The sequence below is a fragment of the Canis aureus genome, chromosome 1, assembly GCF_053574225.1.
Source record: "Canis aureus isolate CA01 chromosome 1, VMU_Caureus_v.1.0, whole genome shotgun sequence".
NCBI lineage: Eukaryota > Metazoa > Chordata > Mammalia > Carnivora > Canidae > Canis > Canis aureus.
The window spans coordinates 42,249,390-42,273,621 of NC_135611.1; the positions used below are offsets into that span (position 1 = coordinate 42,249,390).

A 24,232-nucleotide genomic window follows, 5' to 3' on the forward strand; every position below is an offset into this window, starting at 1 on the left:
TACCCATTTAATTAAATGTTTATTCAATGAAAGTATGTATAAAAACTTACAAATCTGAGAACGCAACTATACATGAAACAGGATGACGGGATATTCAGTTTTTCACATATACGTACAGCACAGCTATGAACTGTTCTTCCCTTTTCCCTTCGGTCCTTGTTTCTGGCTCCTGTTTTGTCCTGTCAGACCATTCTGTGATTGGCCCAAGGAAAGATTAGTGGACACATTTTACTGCTTTCAGGCCAATGGAGGAAATTTCAGGTGTTTTTTTTTTTAAACAAAAAAGTGGAGACTAAACAACAAAATAAAATTTTTTCCCAAACAGCAATTAGGTGTTTTTTTTGTTTTGTTTTGTTTTTATCCTGATTTTTCTCTGCCATTTTTGATGCTTCAATGAATGCTGCCGGTAAACTATTAGCATTAACGTTTAAAGTCATTAAAGTTACTACATGCTTTGCCCACAACTTCCCCCTCTGAGATGCACTTTCCTGCATCCTTCTTCCTGCAGCACATACACTGATTTAAAGCAGCAGGTCTGTGCTAAAACAAACTTAGCACTGGAATAATGCTGCTGGAATGGCGTGTCGTCTTCAGAAAGACAATCTATAGACTAGTACTTTCAGATCTGATTTTTAAAACAGCCAACAGATTTATCAGAAACTAAAATAGAATTTTGTTCTTGTTCAACTTTGAAAGAAGCCAGCAATTTGATAAGGCATGTGCGTTAGTACACCTGTTTATCACAAATATCCATACATTTTCTCTTACAAACATACAAACTCACAGCTTTGTCATGTTTTATCCAAAAATTAAGATTGCCATCACATTATTACTTTTTCTCTTTTGTGTTGTGTTCAAGTAGATTTCTTAACGAATGATTTTTCTTGACTGGACATAATCTCAAAGGATGCATTCTGAAATAAGACCCCTGGAGGATAAATACTAAGAACATTTTCTTGGGTTTAAAGTTTCCCCACACCTTCTAGATTTTGCATAGTACAGAGCCCAGTGGTATCTCTAAGAAGCATGCTGTATTTTCTGACATTTTCTGAGAAGGAAGACTTATTACCCAGGGAAAGTCATAATTTTAGCTTACCAAATTGCATTCTAGTTGTTTTGTTTTGTTATATACCCTTCATTAGTTCCAAGTATGCTTTTTAAATAATCTAAAACGTCTCAAAATCTATTTGAGTTTATAAGTACTACTGACCATTATCTTTCCAATATCCCCTGAATTGAAGTAAATATGTTCCAGGTTTATAATGCACAAAGCCTTTGTGGAGGAAGGGCTGGGGACGGGGAGGGCGTGGGGAGGACAGAGGGACCAGGGACCTGTCTGTATCTGTATCATGCCATGGAGAACTACAGTTCTGTACTGGGGGAAGAGAAGGGAGATCGTCTCTGTAAAAATGACAGTTTTTAAAAAGATAAAGTAACCTTCAGTCTAACAACACCGTTTCCTGTTCCTTTTTGATGGAAGCTAACACCGGGTGGTCAGGTTCCGTGACTTCGGAGTCCCCGCTGCCCAGGAGGATGGACCGCCCCTCGTCTAGGGCAAACACGTCCGAGTTCTGGTTTTGGCATGAGTGTTTAACCACCTCATTGGGGGTCGAGAATGTTTTGTCACACAAGTTGCATTTGTAGGGTTTGTTGGTTTGTACCAGCATGTTGTCCATCTGACTGCCTTCCTCAAACGTGCAGAGTTCCAGAGTCTGTTTGTCCACCATGGTGTAGGTGTCGATGCTCTGATTGAGGCACACGTGCCGGGCCGCCTGGTTGGCCCTGCAAAAGCTCTTGTCGCAAGTGCTGCATTTGAAAGGCTTCCCGGTGTGTATGTACATGTGCTCCCTCCAGTGGCTCTTCTGGATGAACTTGCGGCCGCAGATGGTGCACTCGTACTTGCGCCTCTTTACCTCCCTCTCCTGGTCCGCCTGCTCCAAGTTGTCAATGTCCGCGATGTCCGAGGGCGGCGGCGTCTCCGAGTGCTGCTGCCCGTCGATGATGGGAGAGTCGGAGATGTGCTGCAGCTCGCTGTCGCTGATCATCCCGGCCTCAGGCACTTCCATGGCGTCTTTGCCCAGGTCGGCCGCGTTGCTACAGAGGGACAGGGGCCCTCGGCTTTCACCGGGCTGGCTGGGCGGGAAGGGTACTCCCGTGTGAATCTGGAGGTGCTCCCGCAAACTGCTCCGGAGGGTGAAGCGCCGGCCGCACAGGTGGCAGGCGTAGTACTTTGGAAAGCTGCCGTTCCTCTTCATGATGCTCGGCTTCACGTGGGCTATGGTGAGGGATGCGGGCTGTTCGTCGGAGGAAGAGGCCTCCAGGTTGGTCTCCTCCCCGGGAGGCGGGGGAGGCACGGGGGTGGACACGAGTTCTGGAGACAGCGAGGTCTGCAGCGGGTCCGAGGGAGTCAGGTGCGTCCGATTCACCTGGGCCAGGTTGGAAGTCAGTTGAGAGAGCTGCGAGGCCTCGGGCACCTGCTCCTGGCTCATCCGGGGGGCCTGTGGCCGCGGTTCCCGCCCGAGTTTCTCGGGTGCTGAGGCCAGCTTGCTGGCTTGTCTCAGCTGGTGATCTGCGATCTGAATGCCGTACAGGGAGGAAGCCAGTGGGAAAACTTGGTCGGGATGAGAGAAGGCTCCTTGGCTGGCCAGGCTGGCCTCCTGGATCAGCGGGTAAGCGTGCAGGAACTTGATCCCCTGCTCTAAGCGAACGGGATCAATCAGCTGGGGCGCCATCTTGCCAGTGTACATCAAATGTAAGAGATAGCTGAAGATGTCCGGCTGTATGTCAGTTGGTTTCAAACGGACACACTCGCTGGAAGAAACAAGGGAACAGTCTGTAAGTGTCACCCCGAGTCTCCAACGATAACACGATCTCTTTTATTTCAGACGATTTTATTTGTTTCTTCATGAGAGACCGAGAGAGAGGCAGAGGGAGAAGCAGGTTCCCTATGGGGAGCCTGAGGTGGGGCTTGATCCCAGGAGCTGGGATCCCGTCCTTCCTGAGCCAAAGGCAGATGCTCAACCGCTGAGCCGCCCAGGTGCCCCAGGGGGCCCTTTTAAAGGCAAATAAAACAAGAGTGTTCCCCGTTTCCTATTATTAGCGTTTCATGAAATGGAATCCTCAGGGGAGATTACTGGAACCTATGTAATTTAATCGTATCAAGAACAGGGAGAAATACATTAAACGTATTTTCAAGGGCTGAGAAAGAAAAGGTTCACGGCAAGCTTAACTCTGATCTCAGACTTGTCTTAAGTCAGGACGTCTTAACTCAGACTCTTGAAGCCCTTTTTCTCCTCACGGTGTATGTGAAATTCAGTCATATTATATTTTTAGATAGAACTCCAAGAGTTCTATATATATAAAAAAATTGTGTGTTTTGCGCAGAGGACCTATTGCTTTCTGGAAGTGGCCTGTGACCTAGTGACGGGTAAGAACCACCCACCCAGCAGATCTCTGGCTAAAAGTCTATGATTTTCTATTGATCCGATGCCATCCTGGGCTCAGCAGGAGATCTTTTCAGGCAAATCAAACAATCTACCCGATGAGAACACGATTCTTCATTTGTAAAATGACACAGGGGAGCTGGACTAGCATGAACAAGTGCTAAGAGCGACACGACACAAGTGAGAGAAAAATAAAGCCAAATTCTCTCTGTGCTCTGCAGCTCTCTGATCTGTGTCCAGCATGAAAGTGGAAGCACTGTAAGAGATGGAGAAACATCTAGCTCTAATGGGGTCAGATCACCTTCCCAGTATTTGCTAGATTGCATTAAAAAGTGGTTCCAGGACAACTCCCTTCCTTACCAAATGTAAACCAGCACTGTCAACAGAACTACCACTGGGCTTTACATGCATTATCTCATTAAATTGCCATGAATTCTCATTTTACAGATAAGGGACTGAGGCTCAAAGAGATTTCATGTAGGGCAGCCCTGGTGGCCCAGCAGTTTAGCACCGCCCTCTGCCCAGGGCGTGATCCTGGAGACCCGGGATTGAGTCCCACAGCAGGCTCCATGCATGGAGCCTGCTTCTCTCTCTCTCTCTCTCTGCCTCTAATAAATAAAAAAAAATCTTTAAAAAAAAAAAAAGATTTCATGTCTTGCTCAATATCACGAGTCAGTAAGAGGGATTTAAACCTCGGTCTCATTCCAAGCCCATGCCACCAAAATTGTTTAGAGTATGAAAACAATCCTGTGTAGCAGTTATGGTAGATCTGATTGTTCCCATTTGAGAGATCTGGAAACAGATCCCCAAAAGTTAAGTGATTTATCTGAGACACTTAAAGCATCTGATTTTCTAACTTTTAGATGCTAGTGTTGGCCTCATTCCAGAAACATCACTCTGATCAAGCAGCTATCATCAAAAAGTCCCAAAGAACTCTCCCTAAACCATCACTAATGACAGAAATTCTAACACATCATTAGAAAGTAATGATTATACCTATACAGTATGAGGTATGTGCTATCATCCACTGAGTGGAATATATTCTACAGACAATGCATTTTTAATTTCAAAGACAGCTTCCTTGAGTGCCTTTAGAATGTATAATCATTTTTTTAAGTGGATCAGTTATTTAATAGGGTTCTTAGAATTCATAATCATTTTTGATTATACGACTTCTTGTAACCTTTGGTCTCCTTTAGCTATTTATCTTACTAATAAATACTTTCCAATATGCTAAAAAAGTAACAGTAGACCTTGCTCTTACAAATTTAACACTTACTATTTTTTAAAAGAGTGATTTTAATAGCAATCTGTGACAGAACAGATGTGAATGATTCCTGTCTTGCTATCAATGTGTGTATATTTCAAGATGACTGCATACAAACAATCATGTAAAAAATGACTACAAAGTATGGAAGTCAAAGAATAAGGATGACGCATAAAAACTAGTAGCATTTTGATGGCAGAAAAGAACAGACCTTATGTGACTCTATTTTTTAAAAAGACACACAGATCATTCACTCTTCTTTTAGAGTCTTTTTATAGTCCTTTATTTATATTCCCTTAAATAGGAATGCAATTACAGGTGGCCTTCCCGTCAAGCACAGGGTGAGTGCCAACAATACTATGTGTATACTAGAATACGTTTATGGGGCTCTAGGGAAGTTCAATATTCAAAATAAAGGCTCAGGGATCTTGCATGGTGAAGAATACTTTAATAACATAAACAATCACCTCCAAAATAGAGAACTGGGAAACCATCGGCCTTTAGGGATACAAAGTACTCCCAGGGAACTACAGGGCACCTTTGTTCTGCCAGGAGGGAACCTTCCTCCAGGCAGAAGGGACAGAAAGAGAAGAAGCAGGCGAAATCTCACGAGTTGGGGAAGGGCTACGTATTATAGCATCTGTGAGTGGTAACTACCAAGCAGGGCCCCTTTCCATCAAAATTTTGTTGTAAGTTTTATGATTTTCTTTCATTTATTATTGTATAGGTTGTCCTCTGTCTACTGACTGTGATGGGCAATGACTGAGTAGAGCTCAGGTGTTCCAGAACTGTGCGCCATCTCTGAAGGCAGGGGCTGGGAGACCCCTCCAGGCTGGAGAAGGGCTCTGAAAGGAACCTCTCTCCAGGGGGGAGGGGCGCTGGTGAGAAACCACGGGGAGAGAGATGCAGCCAGTCTCTGGGATTTAATGCCAATGCCTGGGACCCACACAGGTTCCTAGAAACCAATTATCTTGATTTTAGTTTTTTTTTCTTTTTTTTTTAAGCAGAAGAACACATGCACACATATACACACAGAAACACTTAAAAATTATTTTAAAAAGTTCCTTACGTTGCATTCTAGCAATTTCTATCCTTGACTGCTTTCCCTCCCAGGCAGCTAGACCTCTCCGCTCCTATGGGCCAGACTTTGGTCATTTCCAAGTCCTTCTGGAAGGACACAGCTCTCCACCAGATAATTACACCTTCGTGGTTTGATTTGCAGATGTCTGCCTGACAACACTTTTATAGGGAAAACATGGTTTTAGCACAGCGGGGGGCGGGGGGGGCCTTCGTAAAACTTTGCATTTTTCATTTTTCCTTTACTTAGAGTCTCTAAGTAAAAGATGGGCTTAAAGAACTTTGGAAATAACTTTTAAATAATGTTTGACCTTATCAGGAGGTTGTGCTTTAGCAAAACTAGCCTTTCTGCAGCTTTGCTTTTAAGGGAGTTCCATGTCTGCAGTCCCACAGGATTTAAAACTTGACTACTGAGAGTGGTGCACATGAGACAGAGACATCTAGTGGTACTACAGACATTAAACACTCTTAAGCCAACTGAAAACACGGTATCCTCAGGCCACCTTTAAACCTCACAAAAAAGGTGCTGGTTTAAGAAAGGGGCCTTGGGCCTTTGCCTTACATTTGCTTTGTCTAAAAGAGAAAAGGCTTGTACTGCCTCTAGCACAGTAGCGCTCCATTGCTTCCATTTGGGACTCCTACCTACACAGATACCACACTTCCATTAAAAATGGAATGCCTTTTACAAAGGCATTTAACTGCCCTACACTTAAGTTTCTTGTATCTGTTTAAAACTCATTAAACTGTATTCTTCTACTCCTCAAAATGAACATCTTCCCCCTTTCAATTCAGTGTACTATAACTTCTAAGAACCCGTTAGTTATGAAGTCCCTACAATGGGGTAAGAGGGAAGATCTTTAGTTAGTGTAGTAAGACAATGCATCCTCTGCTTGCCACTATTCCTATTATTCACCCACTCTGCTCCTCCAGACATTGAACTAGTGGCTATTCTGTACAAATCCCTGACCTATACCCTGGGGCCTTCAAAATGATTTGTCAAACCCAGTTTCTGCCCTCAGGAAACTGACAAATGAGGAGAGGAGATAAGTATACCAAGAATAACACAGGGAAAATGTGCTGATATTGTCAATGGGCATAAAGTACTAGGAAATGTGAGAGAGGAAGAGATGGGTTTGGGTCACTTCGGGGAGGGGTCGTGGAAGAGGTGATAGGGGAGCTGGGCTGAGGGACTGGGTGGGCCAGAGGGGCTGGCCCGAGGTGGCAAGGTGGCCTAGGAGGCTGGAGGTCAGGCTGCCAGTCTGTGGGGCTTTGAAAGGGGAAGAATCTGTGTGCTGTTTTGATGTGCAATGGACGGATATCCTCTAGGTTTCTGATCAAAAAAGTAACAGCATGGAGTAGAGTTTCTGATCAAAGCACTGTTTAGGAATATTAATCTGATGGGAATGATCAGGAAATGGAAGGGAGTAAGAAGGGGAAGGAAAGGGCTAATGCAAAAGGGACTGTGAGGGAAAGAGGATTTGGGGACCCAGAGAATGGGCTGCCATTGCAATATTGTGCGGGTTACTTGGAGATAAACAGGGAAGTCAGGACCCAGGAAGGCCTAACTCAGCGTCAGACACGCTGGCATTCAATTCTGTCCCTTGAGCAGCCAGCCTCACAGCCTGGGGAAGCAGAGTTCTAGAGGACTCAGAACAAGGTCAAAGCCAGAACTGTAAACTTGTAGTTTCCAGTGGTGGCCAAATCCAGGAGAAATAGAAGCTCCCCTCAGGAGAGTGCACATGGAAAGACACAAGGACAGCCCAAGACCAAAACTCAGCACAACTCCCAGGAAGGTCCTGCCCAGAAGGCAGGAGAAAGGGGAACATTGTGCCTTATCAAAGTGCAGATGATGGCCCTAAAGAGGAAGCAAGCAGTAGCAAATACTGCCGAGGACAAGGATGTCAGAGGCTGAGAAGAGTCATGGTTTTAATGAAGAGGTGACCTCTGAGAAATGATTTTGGTAGAGACAGAGCACAAACCACAGTGCCACCAGCGAGGAGGGGTGCGGGGGGAACACCAGCAAGGTCATGGCTCACCCTCTGAACACTTTCTTGGTGAGATAAAGGAGAAGCTGCCCCATAAGTCAAGTAGACAGCACTGTCAGGGTGGCAGGGGAGTGTTGGGTCCTTGAGAGACTTGGGTGTGGGGGTGGGGGGAGTGCACAGTGACAGGTACAGAACAGAGAGGAAGAGGTAGGATCTGGTAGCCTGAGAGCTGGAGAAGATTATTTTTCCTGAGACATCAAGGGTCCTTTTCTCCAGATGGGAGAGATGAGAAGGAAAGATCAAGCAAAGATACTGAGACTGAAATGTTTCAAGAGAGAAAAGGAGGAAACTGGGGAATCCATGCCCTCAAGCTTCTTATTAGGCTGGCAGACAAGGATAAAAATAGGGAAGGGAGTGGGGGGGGGGGGGGAGCGAGTGTGTGTGAGTGAGTGAGTGTGTGTGTGTGTGTGTGTGTGTGTGGCAGCAGCCAGTAGAGTCAGAGAAAGGGATTCTGGAGGCTGGGGCCACTGATCCTGTCGTGCGTGGGACACCTGGCCAGGGAACTGGGGTGGGGGGGCCACGGGGGACGTGAAGGTCAGTGAAAGTGTGAGTAACCAGGATGGGCAAGGGGGCCAGTGAGGTCACGAGGGGAAACTGGGAGACTGGGAGCCTAGATTCCAGGGAGGGGAGGCGGGCCCCATGGTCTGGATGGGCTAAGAGCAGGTTCCGGGGGTGGGGGGGAAGAGGGCCACGAAGTTCAGCGTCGACAGTCATTAGATTATTATCAAGCACGTTAGTTACCTGGTCTGATGGACAAACAACATCTTAAAGTAATTGGAGAATGAAGCAAGAACTGATTTGTGTGCCTTGAAGTACACATCGCCGATGGCAACCGTGCAGTCACACAGGAAACCAAACTCTCGCTGAGCGTTTAACTGTTGCAGGAGAATAAGTCCATGGTTGGCCAAATCCATTTTTTTAAAAATCTGCAAAGCAAACAATTTTTTTTTTTAAGAAGGTGATTCACAAGTAAGTATGTGTCCTTTATAGTCACCAATAGTAATGAGCACAGCTCACAGGACATGCTACCAATGTGGCATCAATTCACTCACTCAGTCTCCACTGCAGCTGTGTGAAGGAGCTGCTCTATCTTCACTCCCATGTTACAGATGATGGCATTTACAGTGACTTGGGGGATTACATGGCCTGCTCATGTTTACACAAACAGTCAGTGGAGGAGCCAGGGAAGGAACTCGGTTGTCTGCTCTGGATACAGCAAACATCACCAGATCATTCAGTCTTTAGGTTTACCATTCCAAAATGCAAATTCTAACGACCTATCAGAGGTTGTCAAACCTTTTGGAGAAATCAGTAAATTAAGGTAAATTAAGGCTTCCTGGGGTGAAGCCACAGCATGATAGGGTGAATATCACCCAACTGGGGCAATTTCCCAGCTCCTGCTGTGTGGCCAGGGCTGCCCCTGACAAGGATATAATAACTGACCCGTCCATTATTCCCCTGGACATCTGTAAGGTGGGAGGGAAGAAGTAGGATGGAGGGAGGAAGTAAGATGGTATTCTTCTTTTTTTGTGGAGGAGGAATTGGGCTTTGAGAGGTGGAAATAATTTGCCCAGGGCCATCTAGCTAGAAGGTAAGAGGGCCCAAACTGAAATCGGAATGTTCTGACTCCAAATTCTAAGGTCTTCACTCTCACACTTCATCCTAGTAAACCACTTGGCCTGTATCATCCACATAGTAGGGGAACTGCCTCTAAAGGAGATGGTTCATCAAATCTGTAGACTGCTCCTTTCCCACAAAGAGCATTTATAACAGTCCACTACACATAGATCAGCATTGTACTTAACAGGAGACTCAATGTTATGAAGAGCGAATGCTCTCTCGCTAAGACCGTGAACAAGGCAAGGATGCCCACTCTCACTACTGAACATAGTACTGGAAGTTCTAGTTAGTGCAATAAGGCAAGAAAGGAAATAAAAGGCACATAGACAGGAAAGAAAGAACTAAAAAACTGTCCCTATTTCCAGATAACATGGTTGTTACCTATAAAATCCCTAGGAATCTACAAAAACCTCCTACAACTAATAAATAAGTTTGGCAACAACCACAGGGAGGCTATAAGATAAAGATGTAAAAGTCAACTGCAATTCTATATACAACTTTGAACTTGTGGACAATGAAATTAGAAATATAATATCATTTACAATCACTCAAGCTATTGAAATACATATGTTGTCAATCTAACAGCATATATATGACTTGTATGTTGAAGATTCTAAAACGCTGAAGAAAGAAATCAAAGAATATCTAAAGAAATGGAAAGACATACCATATTTATGGTTAGGAAAACTCAACATAGTACAAACAAATTTTTCCCAAGTCAATATATAGTTTTAACAAAATTCTTACCAAGATTCTCGCAAGATATTTTTTATAGAGATAAGAATATTCTAAAATGTATAATGTAAAGCCAAAGAAAGCAGAATAGCTAAAATAACTTTTAAAAAGAATACTAAAGTGGGACGAGTCAGTCTGACTTCAAGATGCATCAAATAACTACAGTATTCAAGACAGTGTGGTATTGTCAAAAAGATAAATATACAGACTAATGAAACAGAATGAGATCCCAGAAATAGATCCACATAAATATGCACAATTGATGGTCGACAAAGGCACAAAAGCAATTCATTGCAGGAAGAGTAATCTTTTCAACAAATGGCGCTAGATCAACTGGACTCCCATAGGCAAAGAGAAAAAAAAAAAAAAAGAAAAGAAAAAGTGAATCCTAGACACAAAGGCAAACACCAAACTATAACTTTTGGAGGGAAAAACTCAGGGATCTAGGGTTAGGTATAGAGCTTTTAAACTGAACATCAAAAGTATAAAATGAGAAACTAGTAGGTTGGATTTCATCAAAATTAAAAATTTTTGTTCTGTGAAAGAGCCTGTTAAGAGGATGAAAAGAGAAAGACCAGGAGAAAATACTTGATAACCTCCGCAAACTGTTGACAAAAGACAGGTATATAGAATACATAAAGAATTCTCAAAACTCAACAGGAAAAAAAAAAAACTATTTAGAAAATAGGTAATAGACTTGAAGACCCATTTCACCAAAGAGGCTATGCAGATGGTGAATAAAGATTTGAAAACACCTTCAACCTCGTTGGTGACTGGGAAAAGCGAATTAAAACCACAATGAGGGCAGCCCAAGTGGCTCAGGGGTTTAGCCCTGCCTTCAGCCCAGGGTGTGAACCTGGAGACCTGGGATCGAGTCCCACATCGGGCTCCCTGCATGGAGCCTGCTACTCTCTCTGCCTCTCTTTCTCTGTGTGTCTCATGAATAAATAAATAGAATCTTAAAAAACAAAACAAAACAAAACAAAACCACACAATGAGATTTCATTATGTACCTGTCAAGATGGCCAAAGTGAAAAATAATGGCAACACCCGATGCCTGCAAGGATGCCAATGAACTGAATATGGGTGGGGAGAAGGTGAAAGGGGGTAGCCACTGTGGAAAAGAGCAATTTCTTAAAAAAACTCAATATGCAACTATTGTACCACCCAGCAACAGTGCTCATGGACATTCATCCCAGAGAATGAGAACTCATGTTCACACTGAAACCTGCCTGTAGATATCCATAGCAGCTTTATTCCTAATAGTCAAGAACTAGAAACAACCCAGATGTCCCTCAGTAGATGAACAGTTAGGCAGTGTGGTATGCCCACACCATAGGAAACCACAGAGCCGGTAAGGAGAAATGCACCACTGATACATGCATACGGCAAGGTGGGTGATTTACGCGGAGTGAAAAAAGCCAGTCCCCAAAGGTCACTGTACAATTCTATGTATATTACATTCTCGAAAATCATAGGAACAGAGAACAGATTAGTAATAGAGGGTGAGGGGAGCAGGAGGGAAATAGGTTTGGCTATAAAGGTCAGCACCTTGGTTGTGATGTGGAGCTACAGTTCAGTGAGAAGTTTCCATCAGAGGAAACTCAGTAAAGGGCTCATGGGATCTCTGTTATTTCTTGTACCTGCATAGTTATCTCAAAATAAAAAGTAAAAAAAGAAAGTCCTACCATACATTAATTAATTAGCCAGATTTCAAAAGAAAAAGATAACTATGATGCTTAACTGCAGACCTGGGAAAGCTACTGTGGAGAATGCATTATCAATAAGCTTTAAACAAAACAAAACAAAGCAGACCCATGGCAATTCTTACTCAGCTGGTACTGAGCTCCCCACTCTCCTTCCTGTTCTAGGCATGCTACAGCAGATGCAGAATTAACAAGTGTGACCTAAAAGAAAAGAATGGAATGGAACAATACTTTGAGAGACCCATCAGATCACAAAGCAAGGATCGAGGTTGTCAAGTCTCATGTTTCCTTTTCCTTCCTTCCTTCCTTCCTTCCTTCCTTCCTTCCTTCCTTCCTTCCTTTCTTTTTCTTCTCTTTTTTTTTTTTATTAAAGATTTAATTTATTTCTTCATGAGAGATACACAGAGAGAGGTAGAGACACAGGCAGAGGGAGAAGCAGGCTCCCTGCAGGGAGGCTGATGTGGGACTCGATCCCAGGACCTTGGGATCATGCCCTGAGCCAAAGGCAGAGGCTCTACCACTGAGCCACCCAGGTGCTTCAAGTCTCATATTTTCTATCAAGAGCTTTCTCCAGGGATGAAAGGCAGGAGAGTCACCTGAGTTAGCAGCAATCTGAGTGCAGAGACCTAGGTGTTTGGCTCATTTACGCATCCACATCCAGGGAGTGTATCAGGACCTTAATTCCCCCGATATTTTCTGCACATGTCAGAGAAGTAAAAGCACTAAGATTAGGAAAGGGACACAGAAACAAGGCCTGGGGTTGACGATGAAAACAAGAGTTGGTGGCAGGTGATGGGGGCCCAGGGGTTACACAGAAACATCACCCTAACCTGACCTCACCAGGATCTAACCTTAGAAGCTGGTCTCCAAGGCTGCTGGCTGAAAAGTGCCAGAATACTTCCTTTTCCATCTTGCTAACCTTCCTTTCTCTAGAAAAAAGTGTAACATCCTCTGAGAGCATGTTACCATCGAGCTGCTCTCTCCTGCGCTCTGTCTCTGAGTGGGGTTCCCGAATATGCTCCCGCCGCTCCAGGCATCACTTCACTGACAGCAGCTTCAAGTATGGTAACACGTTACTATTTATTCCCTGATGATAATGACAAGAGTGGCTCTTGTTTATGGAGGAGTGTTTACCGCTGACCATTCATTTCCATATGCTATTCATTTAATCTCACACCGACGTCTATCTGAGGGACTGCTACGCATATCCTACAAACGCATATCCTACAAACGAGGAACCAGGCCGAGGGGTTCGCTAGTTTGCCCCTGACTACAGAATCAGTAAGGGCACGAAGTGAGACTTAAGCCGGGTTGTTTGATTTGTCGGAACGTGCTCGGCGCCAGTGTGTTTAAAATCAATCGGAAACCTTCTTTTTATTGCTGCTTTTAAGTATTTATAGTTGTTAGAAGAGATTCGACTCTCACGGACGCACAGAGGCGAGCTGCCCATCCACTCCACCCCTGCTGGTTTCTCCGCTCTGACAGCCCTGGGTATTACCTCTTCTTCCAGAATCTTTGCCAAATCCATTCTCCTTTTCTTACCTTCTATGGATTTAGTGATGAGAGGAAGTATATTTTTATGCTTATTGATCATTTACATTTCCTCTTCTATCTTTTCATGAGCTCTGGCCGTTTTTCTATCAGGTTGTTTGTCTTTTTCTTATCGATCTGTGAAACCCTTTGTATAGAATAAAAATGAGCCCTTTATCACATAAGTCGCTAACATTTTTCTCACTTTCTTTTCGTTTTCTTTTATAGAGAATTTTAACGTATAATTTTATGTTGTGATGTCATCAAACTTCCAGTATTTTATAGGATTTTTGAAGCATTTGTTCTTACAGTGAAAATCTCCTTTGATATAACAAAAGGTAGAGCTCCTTGTCATTCCACAAAAAGACTAAGGTTAAGTATTTTTTTCAGACTGTAAGAATGAAGCCATGAAAAACCTCTGAAATGTTTCTTTTTTTAAGAGGGTCTATTCAGTTATTATAGGATCTCGATTTAGAGATTTCCTATTCGATCTAGAATAGGAAACAAACTGAACATGTCTTTCACATACAGAGAGAAGAATACATGTATGGGAGTCTCAGGGATGTGAAAAAGCCCAACGAGAGGAGGAAACATGGAAAGAACGAGTCTTATGTTCAAAATTCACACAGAGAAGACAAAACTCTGCACAGATAAATTTTTAAAAATCTTACTTTGGAGACCCAAAAAAACCTTTCTCAAGAGAAAAATCAGAACCCACCCCCCCCACCCCCGCAGATCTGACACATGTGAATGAGTCTGAGAAAAGGGGTTGGAGGGGCATCTCCAGCCTGGACTCCATCAGAAAGGCATCTCGGGTGGTGTCCCCCGACCCTGCCCAGCTGACAGCATCCCCTTTTCCTAAATCTCCTTTCTTCATCACAGCCCCCTTCAGAGCCATTGCCATGTAGCCTATGCTGCACAGGCTGAGGCTACAGCATCTTCATGGGGGGCTCTGCTCTTCGCTCCCCACCTCCATCCACTGCTCATGGGCCACATCACTCCTGCCCAGTGCACTGAGATGGCTCAGCAAGGTCACCCAGGACCTCTACTCCCCGGCCCCCCACACTGAGCTTACTCCACCATTCTGCGGTATTAAAATACTCTTCCTTCTGCTCCATAAATATTGTCTCGGGCTCCAAGGCTGCTGTGTTCTGGTTTTCTCTCACCTCTGGCTGTTCTATTTTAATCTCTACCAAGAAAGAGGACCTCTTTTGCTGATGTTCCTGTGTCTTTGGTCCACAGCTTACTTCTCATTCTGGGGACTCTCTGTGGGGATCCAGTTCACTCCCATTGGGCCATCTCACATGACTCCTCAATTCAGAATAGGAAAAAAAAAAACTCAAATCCCTCCTCTTCTCACCCTCATTTCCTCCAAAGGAAAGTAAAAGCCATGAACACAAATCCCTTCCTTCTGTATCCCCAGCTTAGTGCATGGCGCCACCACCCATCTCTTGACCAAACCAGGAATCCCAATTCCCCCTTTCAGGCAGGGCTCCACTGCTTCCCTAATTCCTTACTCACTCACTCATTCACTCACTCACAGCCCACTAATTTCAACTCCTTATCCCACCACCATGCTTAGCTCCGCCTCCCTACTCATCTCTCCATTTACAGCTTTAGCTCTTGAATCCAACCACATAGAACAGCAAGAATGATCTTTCCAAAGGGCAAATCTGATGTTACTATCTTGCTTAAAGTTCTCCTGATTCCCTACTGCCTTTAGGATGGAACCCAAAATTTTCAGCATAGCTTACCTGATCCCGCATTGACCCAACCCCTGCCTAACTCTGCACAACACGCTCTCATGCTGATCTAATGGTTTCCAAACTTTTGGGTTTCACAGACCTACTAAAACACAGACTAACCAACCTTGAAACAAGCAGTCCAATAGCATATCAGTCCCTCTTTATTTTGCAAGAAAAGATACAAAATATTCACATACACAGTAGGGATGGGGGACTTCTAAATATAACTGGACACAAAGGACATACGGTCAGAGTGCTTTTCTAAAGGAAGGACTGTTGGCACTATATTCATTACATGGAAGAAAAATTTTCTAATGCAAAAAAAAAATCACAGTGTAAAATTTTACTTTATGATATTAAGTTGTGCCTAATTGTCTTCTTGATGTAAGATTACCCATTCAGTGATCTTTACGAAGTGATCAAGTATCCAACTTGTTGGGATCCCTGGGTGGCGCAGTGGTTTGGCGCCTGCCTTTGGCCCAGGGCGCGATCCTGGAGACCCGGGATCGAATCCCACGTCAGGCTCCCGGTGCATGGAGCCTGCTTCTCCCTCTGCCTGTGTCTCTGCCTCTCTCTCTCTCTCTCTCTCTCTGTGACTATCATAAATAAATAAAAATTAAAAAAAAAAAAAAAAAAAAGTATCCAACTTGTTCTGAAATTAAGGCCATCACCAAAAACCCAGTTTCATCTGAGTATGTTGATGATAATGGAGACAAAATGATGTTATTTCACTCACTTGAGAAACACTGGATGAATTAAAATAAGCTGAAAAAGGGCCTTTTTCTTTATAACTAGCCCGAAAGCCCAGGCCATTCTTGGACTCCTTGCAGTCTGCAACACTCACTGCTCAGAAGCCTTACTCGTAAAGCTGAACCCAGCACCAGATTTCTACTCCCACCATTGAGAGTGGGGGCCTGTTGAATGGGGCCTTAGAACCTCTATGCTGGACCTTCAAACATGCCCCTTCCAGAGGGAGCCACCACTTACTGCATCCTCTTTTCCCCAGTCCCAGCCCTACTTGTCCTCTGCAGAATTTCCCTGACCCTCAAGTCTGGGAGGCTGTCCTTATCTCTGGAACATCTGTGAACATTCCAGTTTACATATAGTCTGTATGATGCTTCCAGAAAGCCAGCACTGAGTCTTATCATTTATTACTTTATTCCATGTACTTAGCATATTGTCTGGTGTTCAATATTTGTTAAAAAAAATATATGTTCAGAGAGGAGAAGAATGTTGAGTCCTTGGTCCCTGAGTAGCTGGGTGATATGGAGTAAGAGTTCAATTTCTATTTATCCTAGATTAACCTAAAAAATTCACATCAGTTTAAAGGATGCAATATTTTGGAAAAAGTTTTTGATATTTAAATGTCACTTTGTGTTTCTTCATGCTAACAATTAAGTTCTAAATAGTGCTTTATATTTTATAGTAACTCTTTACACTCATCATCTAATCCTCAATTAAACCATGGTAAATCATTTTCTTACTCTGCATGCACTATTAATTATAATATTAATAACTATAGCATTAATAATAAATGACCAACTATGTGCCAAGGGCCAGTTACCCTCTCTCCAGAAGAAATGTTAGACTTAGGAAGTTAAGTAACTTGTCCACATGTAGTCCAGCTCTTAAGAAGCAGATCTGGGACGTAGTCATGTACTTGGGGAGAGCTTTCTGAGGTGTTGGGTGTAGTGGATACAAAGGTATGCAGAATGCAGAGTTTGAGGGCAGAATCAAATCAGTATACCAATTTACAATGTGAAGAAAAATACAAGGAACTATGAGGTCATGAAATTAGGGTCTAATTTGGGGGCTAGAAGTCAGGGAAGGCTTTCGTGAGGAAATGCCAGGTAAGCAGCTATTTAATTTTTTTTTTTGAACATTTTTATTTATTTATGACAGTCACAGAGAGAGAGAGAGGCAGGGACATAGGCAGAGGGAGAAGCAGGCTCCATGCACCGAGAGCCCGACGTGGGATTCGATCCCGGGTCTCCAGGATCGCGCCCTGGGCCAAAGGCAGGCGCCAAACCGCTGCGCCACCCAGGGATCCCGGTAAGCAGCTATTTAAAGAATGAGAAGAGTTAACTGGGTGAAGACGGAGTAGTCCAGGCTGAGGGATCAGCATGCAAAGGCCCTAATTAGGACAGGCAGGAACAAGGTGAAGCTGAGGAACTGGGAGGGCCCATGTGACCGAAGGTCAAAGAGCCAGAAGAGAATGAGGCAGGGCAAAGTTGGGAGACTCAGGTCTTCTTAAGGGTTTTGGTCTGTATTTGAAAAGCAGGGGGAGCCACCAGAGGGGATTTTGTAGGACGAGTAGTCAGATGGTTGCACTGCCAAGCCAGGCAAATTTGATGAGGGGAGTGAAGAGGCAGGTGAGGGTGGGAGGGGAGACCTTCCCATGGTTCTAGAAGAGAGATGACTGGGTGGTGGTGATCTGAATGGATGGTGAGGGATGGGATCTGAAAGGTAGTTAGAAGATAAAGACTCAACAGAATTGGTTGGTAAGTTAGATGGAAGAGGGTGGAGGAAATAGAGTTGTCCAAGACAACTCCTACTAGATTTATTGCTTGTGTAGCTAGAGAGATTGTGGGGATTCCTGCCAGGAGAGGGAACACGGGCAAAAAGCCAGCTTTGGGGGGAAAAGGATTATGAGGTTATGTTCAGGCATGCTGGGACCGAGATACTTCTGAGACAACCAAGGAGACACCAATTTACAACGTGAAGAAAAATACAAGGAACTACGAGGTCAAGAAACTGGGGTCTAATTTGGGGGCTAGAGGTCAAGGAGAGGTTTACAGTAGACATTAGTTACACTGGTCTGGGGCTCTGAAGTCCCTGCTGGGATTTATGTTCCGAGTCTTTCGAGAAGCTGGGTGTATCTGACTCCAACCTTCCATCCCTACATGAGAGGTTATGGGTATAAACGGGAGGCAACTGAACTCTGTCTTTGGGGTGTAGATTACACATGTTTTCCTCTGTCCTTCCTGGCTCCACAGATCAGTCCCCAAAATTCTTAGTAGCCCTAGTCACAGAGGGCTGACATGAAATCTTGACAAACTGAAGACCTATATAAAGCCCCCAACCATTTAACGCTATAAATGGAACTTAACCCAAACTAAAAAAAAAAAAAAAAAAATCATGTCTCTCTTAAATCAGAATAGTGAGCAGAAAGGAACTGAAGCAAAACAGAGATGGGAGAGGGGAGGCAATCCTTTTCTTTTTTAAAATATTTTGTTTCTAAGTAATCCCTACACCCAATGTGTAGGGCTAGAATGCATAACCCTGAGATCAAGGGTAGCATGTTCTATTGAATGAGCCAGCCAGGTGCCTGAGGGGAGGGGAAGCAATTCTTACAAGTGGGTTTTCAGAAAATGCCTTCTTTATGCATGTATAGGTGTATGAAGTTTTTTTTTTTTTTTTTAAGCAAATTCTGAGACTGGGAGACACATGTTGAAATATGTAAAAAACACTTTGCAGAGCCAAATATAAATGACTATTCATATTATTTAACGCTTCACCACTGTTTTCCACACCGATAATGCGATGCTGCCTAGATGTCAAGTGCTTTCATGTCCAACATGTAGCACAAGTGGTGCTGATTCCTACATAAGTTACTCATCTTTTGGAGGTGCAGCTGAATGGGACAAACAATCACATTATATTTTGACAACCCAACTTCCGCCTACATTTTCAGTATAAGTAGACCAAAACAACTTTTGGGAATTGATGACTCACTTTTTAAAGATAATAGCTCTCCTAAGATACTAAATACCACTTAGACTACCCATTTCGAGGGCACTAAAAGGGTCCTCTGAAGTCCTTAATTTTATTTAAGTGAAACATAAATGAATACTGTAATGCACAGAACACATCACTAACAGAAAAAGCACTACCCACAAGTAAGATTGATTCTTTCAAGTAGTTCAGACCACTTACCAGGATGAAAAAACTGCTTTTTCAATTAGTATTATTAATAATTAATATTCATAGCTTATAAAGTAAACCTGAATGAGGCTGGTCATTTGAATTTTAATGTTTTAAAATTGTAACTCAAAGCTAGGAAATGTATCTTAATGAGTTGTGGTGACAGGTTGGTGTATTTTTCTTAACATTTCTTTAGTCAATCCTCTTCCACAGTAATTAGAAAAAGGTGGGACATAAGCTAATCAATAGCAAGTATTTTGACTTTGAAAAGCATTGAATTTGTAAGAGATTGTCTTTTCAATTACAGGTTGCTGATGTTAACTTTGGAATTAGTTTTTAATTTCTAAGTGAAGGTCAGAAGGAGGCAGTTCCAGGACAGTTTGTGTCAAAGGGAACCAAGTCAGAGATTTATGGCTAATAAAAGTTGATATTAAAGCGACCATTCTAAATGGTCGCTAAAGGCATTACGCTATACTCAACTTTAAGGAAAAATACGTATGTCTACATAGCAAAATTTAAAACCTGGGATCCCTGGGTGGCGCAGCGGTTTGGCGCCTGCCTTTGGCCCAGGGCGCGATCCTGGAGACCCAGGATCGAATCCCACGTCGGGCTCCCGGTGCATGGAGCCTGCTTCTCCCTCTGCCTGTGTCTCTGCCTCTCTCTCTCTCTCTCTGTGACTATCATAAATAAATAAAAATTAAAAAAAAAAATTTAAAACCTAATCTAATTTGCTATTTTTACAAATCTCTTTAACAGAAGACAACGGGATTCTGCATTTACTCTATTTCTCCATTTACTTTGTTGTGATATCTGTTTTGGTTGAGTATTGAAAAAAAAAACGACCTCACTCACATATGTAGTGAGAAAAAGAAATATATTAATAACTTTTCCAGGTAATTGTGGATATTTTTCTTTGATACTATACCAAAACTTAACAAGTTGTAGTTTCTTAAAGGTTAGCAGTCTGATCTAAAAAAAAGTAACGAATGAAATTTTCCTTCTCTGTTATAGTAAAATACATTGCTCTAGCTTGCATTTTGAACAGATCTTTTACCCATGTGTGGTTTTTTTGAGCATCACCCATTGGTCACTGGAAAATGTCAGCTCAGTGAGTTATGCAGCAGATCTTTCCAACGTTGACACATTTTGTCATTAGTTAAAAGGGACGATAACATCTTAGCATTATTATAAAAATTGTTTAGACCTCATGGAGATTCAGAAGGGTCTGTAGACCACACTTAGACAACCCTTGGTCAGAATCACTTTAGGGCTAAGAATCTAAGCAGGTAGGTGTGGTGTAGAACACAAAGACACTTTGAAACTGTTCTCAGATGCTTCTGATAGTTCATCCTTGCTTGATGCAGAACTTAGGTGCCTGCACAATTTAAAGAACTATACTTCTTGTAAAGTAAAAAACTGTTTTGTAAGTACTTAGATACATCAAAATGCTTTACAACTTCCTATCTTTGCACATGGAGCTTTCTTGAAGTGAGAAAGTCATATGATGTATACCTCATCCACGTGAACTGGGAATTATGTATTTGAGTATAAACACAGCCTCTAACTTGGCCCTTATAACACAGAAAAAGAATGGTCCTAAAATGTCTTGGACTGCCAACTCCTGGTAAGTATTTTGTGGCTACTGACTCCATCTCTTAATGGCATACTGGCATTGTAAAACACTATTATTTACTATTGACTCAAAGTAATACTTTCACTATTTAATTTACGAATAAAATTATAACTTACTTGAGCATAAAAAAGTTTTAGAAAATCTTCTCAGTCTAATGCTTAGAATGTTTACAATTTTTTTTTCTTCTTCAGGAAAATAAGAATTCTCAATTCCCTTGGAGGTTTTTAGAGTCATGCTTTGTGACCGTAAGGAAGTAGGAAAAGTGATAAATTCCCGTTTCTGCCGGTGCATTCTGAAATTTACGGTACTCTTCAGTAGACCAGCAGTAGGCTGGAACCACACCACTTGCTCAATGTTTCAAAGACTTCAGGGAAAAGTCAGTGGGTCTAGACATGAAGTACCCAGACAGTTAAGAAGAGATGGCAAAAGTCTCCCAATTCCAAAGCCATTCCCAAGCCAATACCACACATCAGCCTTAGAGGCCTCCTTCACTTTCTACCTCCGTTATCAGGAATTCTCAAGCTGGGGAAAGCATATCCCCATACATAGGACATGCAGTGTTTATTTACAAGGAGCATCTTCTTAGAGCTTTATGGTGAAAAAAATTTTTATATTTTAGGTAATTTTTATATTACAAAAGTGCAGATCTTTGAGGACAGTGCAAAAGTTGTATTAATCTTTACGATAAAAAAGAAAATGTCATCGTGGCAGCTGTTATTCTGTGATCTAAAACATGCCTAGTGTTTACCCTGCTGCTGGAGTATTTCAGTGGAAGTCTGCAGAGCACCATTTATTTACACCCTCTTTGAGAGCAGCTTTAAAACCGGCAAGTGGTTGGACTAAACATTATAACAAAGCTTCAGGGGTGCTTTATCTGTCGCCCTTTAAAGGATTCCTCCACTACTATTTGCGGCATTACACCACTGGTATGAACTTGTACTTGGGAGATCTTACCATGGTGTCAATAACAGGTCAATTCTTTGGCTAGAAAGCACACTTCTATCAACCGTCAATTTATTCAGTGAGAAATGCCCAGCTTAAAGTAGTGTGGAACTTTTTTTCTTAAAAATTACCTTTTAATGGTTTGAAAACACCCTGGATACACACCAAGGTTATTTAGAATGCAAAATAAGACCTACTTTAACAATTGATGTTGGCTTTTAAGAAATCGCAGGCGTGAGGATTTGAAATGTCTTCATTCTGATTTTGTATTAAAGTCTCAGGCCTCTCCAACTAAAATGCTAGTGATAGGTCCACCCTGCTCCAGTTCTACACGGATGGCCTGTCCTCAACAGGACATGGCAGCCCATTTAAGGAAACCCTGAGCACCCCCAAGTCTGTGTGAGCCCCTAACTCTGACCTTTTTAGCGCTTTATTTTACTCAAACAATAGCCTATGAAAATGAACAGAGTGAAGACTCCCACACTACGTGGGCCCATTGCATTTGAAGAGCAAATGAGCACTGCAGCCGGTGGGGGGTTACTTCCCTAAGGCACCGTCGAGTTCAGCAGCTCAAGTTCTTGCAGTAACTGCCTGCATTTTCGCCCTGCCCGATCTCGTGCCCGCTCCGCTACCCTTGCTTTCACCGCCAGCTCAAAGCATCAAGAACCCCGCGCCCTAAGCACATCTGTATTCTCAGCTCTGCTCGCAGCCTGCTTAGAAGTCAGCGGGGGTTCCGCTCCGCCGGAAAGACGCCTGGGACCCGGGGGCAGCCTCCCCCTCTCGGAGCCCCCCCGGGTCGCGAGGGCCGCGCCGGCGGGGAGCGCGGCACGGACGCCGGGCCCACACCCCAGGCGGAGCAAGCAGCCAGAAACCACAGCGCAGCTCCGGGGTAACCGCGGCCTCCGCGGACGCGCAGATCGGCGGGCAGCGGAAGCCCGAGGCTGCCGGCCCAGCGCGCCCACGCCCGCGGCCGCAGCGGTCCACCCGGGCGGCGCCCCAGGAGGCCGGCAGCCCAACGGCCGCCCAGTCCCGCCTCGCCCCGCCCCGCCCCGTCCCGCGGGGAGGGGGGAGGGGGGCGGGGGGCGGGGGGCGGGCGCCCGGGCGGGGGCGGGGCCGGCCCGACCGGCGGGGACCCGGCGGGCACCCGGCGGGCCCGGGCGCCGAGCACCCCGGCCCCGCCTCCATCCCCGAGGGGCTGGGAGGAGGGGAGGGGAGGGGAGGGGAGGGGAGGGGAGGGGCGACGCACTCCGGCCGCGCCGCACGCTCTCCGCTCCCCTCCGTCCCGCGTGCGCGCGCGCGCTCGCCCCAAGTCCCGCGGAGTTTAACACAATGCCGACGCCTACGCCGTGCGCAACGCCCCGGCTGGCGCAACAGCTCCGGCGCCGGGGGCGGGGGGTGGTCAGGCAGGGCGAGGGGAAGAGCGCGCGCGAGAGCCGAAGACAGCGCGAGACCCGAGGAGGCCGGAAGCGCGCGTGCGCGCCCCCGCCCGCGAGCGGGGAGGCGGAGCCGCAGCAGTAGCGGCAGCAGCTGTAGGAGCCGCTGCAGCTGGGAGAAGCGCCAGAGAGGCCGGGCCTGCTCCGGTCGGACCGGATCCCTCCCCTCCCCCTCCCTCTCCGCTCCCCTCCCCCAAACCCACTTCCGCAGCTCGCGGCCTTGCCGCCGAAGCAGCAGCGGCGGCAGCAGCAGGAGGCGGCGGCGAGGCGTCGGAAGGATTACGCACCTGACGGGCCCGCCTCTCAGGGCTCCAGCGCGGGACGCTCACCGGCCGCCGCCGCTCGGGACGCGCTTCGCGGTGGCGGCGAGAAGGGAGGGACCGGCAACGGGGAACGGAACGCGAATCGCCCCCCTCCCCTTCCTCCCTCCCTCCCTCCCTCCCTCCCTCCGATCCGCCGCCCGCCCTCTCGGCTTCCGTCCCCTCCCCCTCCCGCAAAGCCCCGGATGGAGCCGCCGCCGACTCGCCGCCGCCTGGCTCCGGGGGATGGTTTTGTCAGGCGGCCAGAGCCCCGGCGCCAGGCGCAGCCGCCACCGCCCCCGCGGGGCGCCCCTGCCCTCGCTTCCCAGAACTGGGTCCCCGTGTGGTCCGGGCCCTCCGCCTGCCTTCACCCGGAGCCCCGGGACCGGGGTCGTTCGTCTTCTTTGTTGCCACCGTTGGTGCCGGAACCGTTTGCGAGCTCCGGTGGCCCCCGCCCCCCCTCCGCCTTCCCGGAGCCCGGGCTGGGGGCGGCACGTGGGCACCGGCCCCGGGAGGTGGAGGCGTTGCGCGCTTACCTGTCGCCGGTGCTGCTGCGGCGGGGGGTGTGGAGGAGGCACCGCTGGGCAGCCTCGGCCGTGCTCTCCCCGCCGCCGCCGCCGCCGCCGCCTCTGCCTCTCGCTGCTGCTGCTGCTGCCGCCGCGGTCGGTGTCTCCGGCGCGGCGGCGGCGGCGGCGGCGGGGCTTTTCCTGTCCGGTTACGTTAAGGTCACATGACCGAGAGAGCGGAGCGACTAGTGCAAAGAGGCTGAGAGCGGCTCCCGCCGGGGGGGAGAGGCGGCGAGAGAGCAGTGGCGGCAAGAGCCCCCTCCGCCC

General features: G+C 45.6%; 1 protein-coding gene across 3 annotated transcripts; it reads right to left on the reverse strand.

The window, feature by feature from the left end:
• Positions 1-24,232, reverse strand: ZBTB2 (zinc finger and BTB domain containing 2). 3 transcript variants are annotated; one of them, XM_077896828.1, is made up of 3 exons: positions 23,936-24,232; positions 8,574-8,758; positions 1-2,811 (listed from the first exon to the last, which is right to left on the reverse strand). In XM_077896828.1, exons 2-3 carry the CDS (start codon positions 8,744-8,746, stop codon positions 1,440-1,442), a joined length of 1,545 nt encoding a protein of 514 aa, XP_077752954.1. In that variant the 5' UTR covers positions 8,747-8,758; positions 23,936-24,232; the 3' UTR covers positions 1-1,439. The 3 variants fall into 3 exon arrangements, with proteins under 3 accessions (XP_077752954.1, XP_077752960.1, XP_077752964.1); XM_077896834.1 differs by lacking the exon at positions 23,936-24,232 and adding an exon at positions 23,388-23,527; XM_077896838.1 differs by lacking the exon at positions 23,936-24,232 and adding an exon at positions 13,436-13,459.

What these genes read in the sequence shown, in the direction of transcription:
- ZBTB2 (XM_077896828.1), bottom strand. Translation starts at nt 8,746, where the DNA reads ATGGATTTGGCCAACCATGGACTTATTCTCCTGCAACAGTTAAACGCT. An exon ending in TTGTTTGTCCATCAGACCAG is followed by an intron (nt 2,812 to 8,573) that starts GTAACTAACGTG and finishes TGTTTCTTCCAG; the next exon opens with CGAGTGTGTCCGTTTGAAAC.